The 11,822-nt window shown below is 35.6% G+C and overlaps 1 protein-coding gene across 1 annotated transcript; it reads left to right on the top strand.

The window, feature by feature from the left end:
- The first annotated feature begins 465 nt into the window (after nucleotides 1-465).
- Nucleotides 466-5,992, top strand: LOC131054624 (LRR receptor-like serine/threonine-protein kinase RGI2). Its single transcript, XM_057989173.2, has 2 exons — nucleotides 466-3,550; nucleotides 5,176-5,992. The coding sequence occupies exons 1-2, from the start codon at nucleotides 688-690 to the stop codon at nucleotides 5,655-5,657; spliced, it is 3,345 nt and encodes a 1,114-aa protein (XP_057845156.2). The 5' UTR covers nucleotides 466-687; the 3' UTR covers nucleotides 5,658-5,992.
- The last annotated feature ends 5,830 nt before the right edge of the window (nucleotides 5,993-11,822 follow it).

Genomic DNA, 11,822 nt, shown 5'->3' with positions numbered 1-11,822 from the left:
AGTGAGTCCATCAGGGATCAAGTCTTGTTGAGTGCAAGAACTAGACATCAAAAAAGACAAGGCCAAGATCATACCCTAAGTGAATTTGGCAAAATGAATACTCCTCGATGCTTGGTTCTTGGCCAAAGAGATATTAGCCTAAAGGCTCATGCTCCTCTATCAAATTGCTTAGATTCGTTATGGATGACATAAAATCCTCCATCAAAAGGATATCATTTTATTCAATCATCAAACGACCAATGATAATTTTTCACTTCATCCATAAAAAAAATAGTACATAATTGTCTTTGTTTTTATTGACCCAAATTTATCTATGATGATATTTCAAAATAATATTTTAAAATACCCATTACTAAAAACTCGTGGATGGCTGGCTTGTCTTTCCATGGGTCCAAAATGTAAAGAAATCAACGTACATGAGGACTGAAATAGAATTGACCTGACCCGGGTCGTAGGTGTAGTCGAAAGCTGAGTACAGTGAATAGCAACCTACGTGTGCTCTACCCCAGGTGTTTTATTTCGGGTCAGTGGGTCGTCCTTACTAAATACAAGCAAAGGTTACAGAGAAAAGAGAGTCTTAGTCTACTACTCATCACGCTCACCCCGCCCGATGGTAACAAATCTTTTGTTTGCACAGTCTTCGAACTCCATTGCCCTCGCCCGCCCACATTTTTTTCGGGGCTCCAAATGCCTTGTTCGTTCGGCCCGATGGACTGTCGGAGAGCGCAGCTCCAAATCCCGTTGAGGATGATTATAATCGGGTTCCTCTTGGTCTTGTTGATGTCTGCAAGAGGTTTTTCTGCTTCTCTAAATGAGGAAGCTCAGGCGCTCCTGTCATGGAAAAACACTCTCAATGGCTCTGTTTCAGCATTGAGCTCATGGCAAGAGAGCGCCCCGGACCCCTGTTCTTGGGCCTGGATAACATGCTCCCGGGATGGTTTTATCACAGAGGTGAATATACAGAACACCCAAATTGCAGGCAAAGTGCCTTCCCAATTTGGGGCTCTCAAGTCCCTGCGCTCGCTTGTGATTTCATCCACAAATCTGACTGGAACGATTCCTTCAGAGATCGGAAGCTATGGCAGCTTGGAGCTTCTAGATCTAAGTGGAAACAGTTTGGGGGGAACAATTCAGCCCGAGATTGGCAAGCTGAAGGCTCTGAAAAGCCTGATTTTGAATTCCAATCAGCTTCAGGGGAACATTCCATCCGAGCTCGGGGATTGCAGTAGTCTTGTGAATTTAGTAATCTTCGATAACCTGTTGAGCGGTGGGATTCCCCGAGAGCTCGGTCGGTTATCTGGATTGGAAGTTTTCAGGGCGGGGGGCAATCCGGGGATTGAAGGAGAATTTCCAGAGGAGCTTAGTAATTGCACTGGTTTGGTCACTCTGGGTCTTGCAGAGACCAATATTTCAGGCCCAATTCCTCCATGGTTTGGCTTGATGCAGAACCTCCAAACTTTGGCTGTTTATGATGCCCGTTTGACGGGTCCAATCCCGCCGGAACTGGGCAATTGCTCAGAGCTTGTGAATCTGTATTTGTATGGTAATGGCTTGTATGGGTCCATACCAGGGGAGCTCGGGCGGCTGCAGAATCTTGAGAGGATTCTTCTGTGGCAAAACGATCTCTCGGGTAGCATTCCGCCCGAGCTCGGGAACTGTTCTTCCTTGAAGGTGATCGATCTGTCCATTAATTCATTGCATGGCAGCATTCCCAGTACTCTCGGTAACTTGCAGGGGCTGTTGGAGATTCAACTCAGTGATAACAATATCACTGGTTGGATTCCCTCGGCTCTTGCGAATTGCAGCAGTTTAACTCAGATTCAGTTCGACAATAACCAGCTGACAGGTCCCATTCCTGAAGAGCTTGGAGAATTGAAGAACTTGACCCTGTTGTTTCTGTGGCAAAACCGGCTTCAAGGGAGAATTCCGTTGACTCTGGGCGGCTGTGAAAAGCTTCAGGCGGTCGACCTGTCGCACAATCAGCTCACCGGAGCCATTCCTGAGACCATATTTCAGTTAAAAAATCTGACCAAGTTGATGCTTTTGAACAATGATCTGACCGGAATGTTGCCTCCAGAGATCGGAAACTGCACCGCCCTGGTCCGGCTTCGTCTCGGTCACAACAATCTGATGGACCCAATTCCTCCCGAGATCGGCAGGCTGGAAAATTTGGTCTTTCTTGAGCTGGGAAGCAATCATTTCTCAGGGCCCATTCCCTCGCAGATTTCAGATTGTTCTCAGCTTCAGATGCTGGATCTCCACAACAATAGGCTGTCAGGCGTCCTGCCTTTCACACTAGGCTTATTAACCAGTCTTCAGGTCGTCGACGTGTCGGGCAACAAGCTCACAGGGACGATTCCTCTGTCATTTGGGAATCTCAGTCGGCTTAACAAGCTCATGCTTAATTCAAACGACTTAAATGGCATTGTACCCTCTGAGATAAGTCAGTGCAGCAGTTTACAGCTCCTGGATTTGAGCAACAATCGCTTCACAGGTCACATTCCTGTAGAGATTGGGAATCTGCAAGAGCTAGACATAGCATTGAATCTGAGCTGGAATTACTTGTCTGGTCCTATTCCATTCCAGTTCTCGGGGCTCACCAAACTGGCATATTTAGATCTGTCACATAACATGCTCTCTGGGAACTTGTCTGGATTAGCCCAGCTCGAAAATCTGGCATCTCTGAATGTCTCATTCAATAACTTATCTGGGCCACTTCCGGGTACGAATTTCTTCAGAAGTCTGCCTGCAAGTGCCCTGGCTGGCAATACGGGTCTGTGCATGTCTGCGAGCTCTTGTTTTGCCACTGACTCCGTGCCAGAGACTCCTGTCGGACAGAATGTGAGGCTGGTAATAAGCATTCTTTTCAGCATCACAGCATTAATGCTGGTTTTGGGGCTGTTCGTGGTATTAAAAGGCCGTAGGAGGGCCGGTCTGGAAGACGCAGAGGAGGCAGAGTCCGTATGGGCATGGCATATGACGCCATTCCAGAAGCTCAGTTTCTCCGTGGCAGAAGTCATTAATGCTCTGGTCGATACGAACGTCATTGGAAAAGGGTGTTCCGGTGTGGTTTACAAGGCCCAAATGACGAATGGAGAAGTTGTCGCAGTGAAAAAATTGTGGACCTGCAAACAGGCCGACCAAGCCGAAAAACGAGATTCTTTCTCCGCAGAAGTGAGGACACTGAGTTCAATCCGCCATAGAAACATTGTACGGCTCCTCGGGTGCTGCACAAGCAGGAGGTCGAAGCTTCTCATATACGACTATATGCCCAATGGTAGCCTGGGTGGCCTCCTCCATGAGAAGAGAAGTATGCTGGATTGGGAGATTAGATACAAAATAGTTCTTGGGGCTGCTGAGGGGCTGGCCTATCTGCATCATGACTGTCGCCCGCCCATCCTTCATCGCGACGTTAAGGCCAACAACATATTGCTGGGCACCCAATTCGAGCCTTATCTTGCAGATTTTGGCCTTGCCAAGCTTGTCGACTCTTCTGATTTCACCCGCTCTTCCACTACCGTTGCTGGGTCATATGGCTATATTGCTCCAGGTAATTGTCACAGACTTTACAGAAGTGAAGCTTTTTTCATGCAAAATGGTGTTTTTTACAGTATAGCAAGTTATCTGTTTCTGTTGTTTAAATTAATTTTAGCTGGTATGAGTTTTTCACTGTACATGAAGTAGTGATGCAAGTTTTAGTATAAATTGTGTATGTTTTTTCGATGATGTTATCATAGTATATGAAGTTCTGCCGTCCATGGAGTCGTGATGCAAACTTCTGATTTAAACTCTAGATGTTTGTAGATGACGTTTCCAATCACACTCACCAATTTGTTATCAAAAAAGAAAAATCATTACCTAGATCGATCAATAAATGAATAGTAATTTTCAAGAACCTACTGTTCATGGTTACGAATGATTTATTAATACCATTTAAATGATTTTCAAGAATCTGCTGTTCATGGTTATAAATGATTTATTAATGTCATTTATTTAAATGATTCGGTAAGGATAAATATTATTTAAATGATTCGGTAAGGATAAATACCATTTAAATGATTTTCAAGAATCTACTGTTCATGGTTATAAATGATTTATTAATGTCATATATTTAAATGATTCGGTAAGGATAAAGCATTTGTACTTCTCCAAAGAGATCACGCATCGAAAACCTTCAACCATGAAATTTCAGCTTAGCCAATGAAATTGTAGCTTAGCTGTAATCCTATAGATTATATGCCCCCTCTTCCTTATTTATTTTTAACTCTGAAGTGGATACAACAGTCAATAAGCTTCGAATCTTGCTAGTTGAGTTATTTATTTTTAATTTATGTTTTTTCTTATATATATTTTATTTACAAATATCAATTTGAGATCGATATAAATTCTTGCGAATATAATTATAAGATTAATTTTAACTTTTTATCAAATAATCACACTGGAAACCACACTAGGGTTATCTATCCTTCTTTTTATTTTTTCAGGTAGTTAAACCAGTCAATAAGCTTTAAATCTTCATAATAGAGAATTTATCTTTTTTTTTGGAATTCATGCTTTTCTTATATTGTTAATTGTTTACAAATATTTTGTTCATACAGACATCAACATGAGACCAATACAAGTTCTTGCAAACACAATCATGAAACTAATCTTAGCTCCTTTCCAACAAATACATTAGAAGCCACCTCCACTTTAGAAACCAACTATGAAAGACCAAGAATCACAACTTAAAATCCCACATTAATTACACCTTTAAAATCTGGCCGTGGATCTCTAACTCAATGTTTTAACTAACTTAACTCATCTGCTTGAACTTTATAATCCATGTTTGCAAAGCAACGCTTACTTATTGCTTGATATATTATTCTATTTCAATCGTTGAGAAACATTGATACTACAGTTATCGTTTTTCTTATATTATTTGAAAAGCAACGTTTACTTATCATTAGATTATAAAATGATCCGAAATTGCTTGATATATTATTCTATTTCAATCGTTGAGAAACATTGATACTACAGTTATCGTTTTTCTTATATTATTTGAAAAGCAATGTTTACTTATCATTAGATTATAAAATGATCTGAAACATTGACACCAAACAAATCTTACACAATCGAATCCAAAAACTACTCACGCCTAAAAACTAACATTTTCTTTATCCTGTCTCCTCACAGAATATGGCTACACCATGAAGATATCGGAGAAGAGCGACGTGTACAGCTATGGAGTGGTGCTCCTAGAGGTGGTGACAGGCAAACAGCCCATCGACCCAACGATCCCAGAAGGAGTCCATCTGGTCGACTGGGTTCGACAAGCCCTACAAAACAAAGACAGAGAACCAGTCGAAGTGGTTGATCCACGACTCCAAGGCCGACCAAACACACAGATTCAAGAAATGTTACAGGCTCTGGGCGTGGCATTTCTCTGCGTGAATTCCAATCCAGAAGAGCGACCCACCATGAAAGATGTGGCCGCAATGCTGAAGGAAATCAAACAAGAGCCTTACGAAGACTGTAAAATCTCCTCGACCAGTCATCTCATCAAACAATCACCTGACGCCGACCGCCATCCTGCATTGAACTCATCGTCTTCCACTTCCTCATCGTTTCACATCTACTCGCCAACCTCAACAACCCACCAACATTCTCAATCATGAACTTGTTTTCTTCCTCACGTATACATAGATACGCATTCAATATGTATCTCAGAGAACCTCCTCTTGAAATTTAATTTCTCCCCACTGAGACTCCAGGAGCACATGATTACAATTGCTCTACTGTATTTTAATGTTGTATTATTTGCAAGAATCGAATATAATGGCGGTTTGCTGTTTAAGCTCATTCAAACACGAGCAATTTGATTCCTTGTCGTAATCTCTGGGCCTCTGGTGTCTCTATACGTCTTATTCTTGCTTGTACGCTACTGAGTTTTTTATATATTTTATTTATGCTAGAGTCATATTCCTGGACTGAATATATCCCATTCTTTTTACGAGTTTGTAGTCTTCTTCTGTGGTACTATGAACGTTTTACATGCATTCTAATTAACACTAGAATCTAACCTGATACATTCATAAATATTCTGTTGTTGGTGCTAGACCAAATTTAGATGTGGGCTCAAATGTTATAATTGCGTATACAGATCATATGTCTTCAATCAAAAGCTATAGTATAGTTGTTCTTTTCCTTTTCTTAAAAGTATTTGTTTCAAGTTGTAATCTTGCTGTCTAGCTTTTCCTACTTAAGAATATCAATCTTATCATCATATATCTATATACTATATATAGCTTCCTTGTAATAAGAGATGGAATCTTATTGTCTAGTGTATTTACTTTATATGTTTAATTTTTCTTTGTATTATACAAACTTTTCGAAGTAAAAAGCATTTCATTTTAATTTTTAATTACAGACTTAAATTCATAGATATTTTATTATTAATATTGTGCAAATTTTTAATATAAATACTAGCAATTGCATGTTGGTGTACAATTTGTACATCAAAAAAGGTGTGGAATCAGGAAGATAATCAAGCATCATCAATAGGGAGAGAGGGGGGGAGATAGAGGGGGGGAGAGAGGGGAGGGGGGGCATGGAGAGGCTAATAGGAGAGATAAAGGGGTAGAGAGAGAAATGGAGAGATAATAAGATAGAAGCAGAGATGAAAGAATAAATATGGGGATATAGAGATAGAGAGAAAATGAGATATAGATAGAGACGTCTAGGAATAGGGAGAGAGATAGATGGATAGAGGGAGACATGTCTAGAGAGAAAGGAGGAGAGATGGTGATAGAGGTAGAGAGGAAGATAGAGGGAGAGAGGGAGATGGAGAGATAGAGAGAGGTAGAGGGATAGATAGAGATGGAAAGAGAGTGGATAGAGAGAGAGAGAGAGAGACAGAGACAGAGACAGAGAGAGACAGAGAGAGAGAGACAGAGACAGAGACAGAGACAGAGAGAGGGCTAGAGAAAGATAAAAAGAGACAGGGGAAGGTGTACATAGATAAAGATATGGATAGAAAGAGATAGATAAAGAGAAATAGAGAGATATAAAGGTATAGAGTAGAGAGATGGATGGAGAGATAGAGTGAATGTGTGTGTGTGTACATGAGAGAGAGAGAGGGGGGGGGGGGGAGAGATAGGAAGATAGAGATATAGGAGGCAAGAGTGAGAGAGATAGGTGACAAAGACAAGTAGTAGAGAGAGAGGGAGAGCGATGGTGAGGAGGGAGAAACGAGTATTGTGTGTGTGTGTGCATGAGTGAGAGAGATGTGGATATAGAGAGAAGGTGAATTATAGTGAGATATTAAAAGAGGGAGTGATAGGGAGAGAGGGAGAGAAAGATATAACATGGGAAAGATAGAGGGGCTAAGAGCATGAGAGAGATAAAAACATAAAGAGATCTAGAGATGGAAGGAGGGAGGAAGCGGGAGAGAGAGAGAGAAATAGATATAGAAAGAGGGAGACAATGAGAGAGGTAGAAATGGAGATATAGTAAGACAAAGATATAGTAAGTGATATAGAGAGCAATACACACACACACATACATATATATGCACAAACATATATATACACTTATACATACACACACACACACATATGTATGTATATGTATATGTATGTATATGTATATGTATACATATGAATATGTATATGTATGTATATATGTACATGTTTATATGTATACATATATATGTATGTATGTATGTATGCACGTATATATATGTGTGTGTGTGTGTGTGTGTGTGTGTGTGTGTGTGTGTGTAGAGAGAGAGAGAGAGAGAGAGAGAGAGAGAGAGAGAGTACTAGTGAGAGTTGTAACCTTATTGTCTAGTTCTTATATATACTTTATATGTCTTATGCTTCTCAATAAAAAAATGTTTTGAAGTAAAAAGATTTCAATTTAATTTTTAAATGTGAATTCAAATTCATAGATATTTTATTACTAATATTATAAAAGTCTTTAAAATTAAATAATATTCTAGTTTAATATTTAATCTTTAGATATAAATGTAAACTCGTTTTAAGTTGAAATTGTATTTATATGTATCTTATTTTCTTTAATATTGTACAAAATGTTTCTGATTAAAAGAAAAAAATTAATTAATTAAAATAGTTTTTTATGGAAACAATTAAATTACAAATATATTGACATCTTTATCTTTTAAACAGTTCAACTACAACATGACAAGTAAATATATTGTTGTTATGTGGCAACTGATCATGCTGTTAGGCTTAAATTTTGGTGACCTTTTTCAACCGTGTTTCCCCCCTATATCAGTTAGTGTTGATACGTGAGTGTAGAGGGTTGTAAGGGGGGTACCTCCCTTGTGGGCTCTGATCCATTGACCAACTGGGGGTCCAGGGGGCAGTGCGCTTCAACAAGGGATTTCGAGGGTAGTGCCCCCTAAACAAAATTTCATTTATAACTTACCATTGTGAATCCTGACCATTTATCATTAGGTCATAGATCTAATGGTGTATATTTTGTGCACTTTTGTTTTCACTAGTTCAGGCAACCCTATTTTATGAGGGCATTGTATTATGGCTGGATCATCATATTGTAATTTTCTCTTCGTTGGATAATAGAAAAGAGGTGGATGACTGTTTCTTTGGTGGATATAGCCCACATTGGGTGAACCACATTAAATATCTGTGTTATTGTGATTTATTGTTTTTGCCTCTTTTTTCATTATGTTTAATATTGTTTATTGCTTTGCTCTGCATTAAAACCCTAACACATATATCTAAATCATATCTCTATCTTTTTTTTAACAAGTAGAGTACAACATGATATGTATGTATACATCCAAATTGGAAATTGTTCTTTAGCTAAGCAACCATGAGCAAAGGGATTCCATCCATCAAAATCATACAAGGATTGAGCATGACCCATCACACCTCCAAGACCTTGAGTCTCGGTGGATGGGGTAATCAAGGAACATAATATCATTCCCACAAATTATACTCAACCAATTGAACTACAACCTTTTATCTAATTTACTATTTCAATTAATGTATTGTGTATATATACAAAATTCTAGACAAGAGTCATATTGTTGTAGTATGTATATATTTACATTGAATATGTCTCATTCTTCTTAAGAGTTTGTAGTCGTGTTGATTGGTACTATAAACATTTTATGTGCATTCTATCTTATACTAGAATCCAATTTAATTTTTACGTGCAAGTTAAAATTAATAAATTTTATTTGTTAGTACTCTACAAAATTTAGATGTAGACTAAAATAGATAAATATTTTTGTTCTGAGTTATAATTAAGTGTATTTATAGTTCATATACATGTCTTATTCTTGTCAATATAATACATTGTTTAAAAAAAATTTTATCAAAAGTTCTAGTTTTATTTTTGGTATGGACTCAAGTTCAAAGTATTTGTTTCAAGTTGTAATCTTGTTGTCTCTTTTTTTGTCACTAAGTGTAGCAATCATATCATCTTATATCTATATAATATTTATATCTTCCTTGTACTAAGAGTTGTAACATTATTGTCTAGTGCCTATATATACTTTATATGTTTTATTCTTCTTTGTACTATACAAACTTTTTAAAGCAAAAAATATCTCATTTTAAATTTTAAAACTAGACTCAAATTCATAGATATTTTATTATTGTTACTACAAAAATCCTTCAAATTAAATAATAGTTATGTTTAAGCTTTAATCTTTAGATATAAATCTAAATTTGTTCTAAATTATAATTTTATTTATATGTATCTTATTCTCTTTAATCTTGCATAAAAGTTTTCTAATTAGATAAACAAATAAATTAGTATATATATTTTATATAAATCCATCAAAGTTGTTCAAGGATTGAGTCCAATCCATCACAACTCGAAGAGCTTGAACCTTAGTTAATGGGGTAATCAAGAAACATAACATCTCTCACAAATTCTACTCAACTAATTAAACCACATTCTTTTACCTAATTTACTGTTTTAATTATTGTACTATATATACAAATTGTGCTAGAGTCATGTGATTGTATTGTGTGTGTGTATATATATAATACTAGAATCCAATTTAATTTTTATGTTCAAGTCAAAATTCATAGATATTTTGTTGTTGGTACTGTACAAAATTTAGATATAGATTCAAATCTAGATAAATAATTTATTTTTTCTAAGCTATAATTGAGTGTATCTATAGTTCATATGCCTTAGTCTTATTGATATGATATTTTGTTTGATGAATTCTATCAAAAAAATCAAAATATTTGTTCCAAGTTGTAATCTTGATGTTTGTTTTTGTCTATGTACATTTAGATGCCTCATGTATTCATTAAGAGTAACAATCTTATCACCTTATATCTATACTATATATACCTTACTTGTCCTATGAGTTTTAACCTTAGTGACTAGTGAAAAGATGTACTTTATATGTCTTATTCTTCTTAGTATTGTACAAACTTTTTAAGTAAAAATATTTCAATTTAATTTTTAAATGTAGACTCAAATTCATATATATTTAATTATTAATACTATACAAATATTTAAAATTAAATAATATTCTAGTTTAATCTTTAATCTTTAGATATAAATCTAAACTTGTTCTAATTTGTAATTGTACTTATATGTATCTTATTTTCTTTAATCTTGTACAAATTATTTTTAATTAAATAAATATTTTTTTATGGAAACAATTAAATTACAAAGATATTGACATCTTTATTTTTTTGAATAAGCCAACTACAACATGATAAGTAAGCATACATCTAAATCACATCACTAACTTTTTGGAAAAGTAGAGTACAACATGATATGTATTATATACATCCATATGAGAAATTGTTCTTAAAATAAGCATCCACATGAGAAGGGGGATCATATCCATCAGTGTCATCCAAAGATTGATCTTGACCATTGCAGATCCAAGAGCTTGAACCTTGGTGGATAGGGTAATCGAGGAACATAACATTATCCCCACAAATTATACTCAACCAATTAAACTACAACATTTTATTGTAAGTAATTTTTGGATTCAACTGTGTAAATCTTTTTTCATCAACATTTTAAATCACACTCCATGATCTATCATCAGAGCGAAAAAGAGCATCTATAGGAAACATGGAGTGTGATCGAAAAAAATCCATATAGAATTCAAAATCACTTACAATAAACTTCATGAACTGTGAAAATTTGATGAGTTTACAATCTTTTAACAAATATAATATTTTAATAGAAACTCAAATTATTTGGTAATATATATAGTTCACATGTCTCATTTTTGTTGATATGATGTATCTTATTCAAAGTTCTATCAAAAGCTCTAGTTTTGTCTTTGGGTTTGGATGCAAGTTCCAAGTATTTTATCGCATGTTGTATTCTTATTGTCTAGGTTTTTTCTATGGAAATATTAGATGCCTTATTTCTATTAAGAGTTGCAATCTTATTATAAGATATCTATCTATCTATATATACACTTTCATTGTGCTAAGAGTTGCAATCTTAGTGTCAATTATTTATATATACTTTGTACGTCTTATTCTTCTTATTACTTACAAATTTTTTTAAGTAAAAAAGATTTCAATATAATTCTTAAATGTAGACTTAAATTCATAGTTACTATACAAATCTTAAAAATTAAATAATATTTCAATTTAATCTTTAATATTTGGATATAAATCTAAACTTGTTCTAAATTGTAAGTATATTTATATATCTTATTTTCTTTAATCTTATACAAAATCTTTCTAATTAGAAAGCAAAAAAATTAATATATACATTTTTAATGGAAAGAATCAAATTACAAAGATATCAACACCTTTATTTTTTTTACCAAGCCAACTACACACATGATAAGTTAG

This window comes from Cryptomeria japonica, chromosome 5, assembly GCF_030272615.1.
Source record: "Cryptomeria japonica chromosome 5, Sugi_1.0, whole genome shotgun sequence".
In the NCBI taxonomy this organism is placed as follows: domain Eukaryota; kingdom Viridiplantae; phylum Streptophyta; class Pinopsida; order Cupressales; family Cupressaceae; genus Cryptomeria; species Cryptomeria japonica.
Note: the sequence above shows the minus strand (reverse complement) of the source record. Positions and strands in the feature narration are given on the sequence as shown.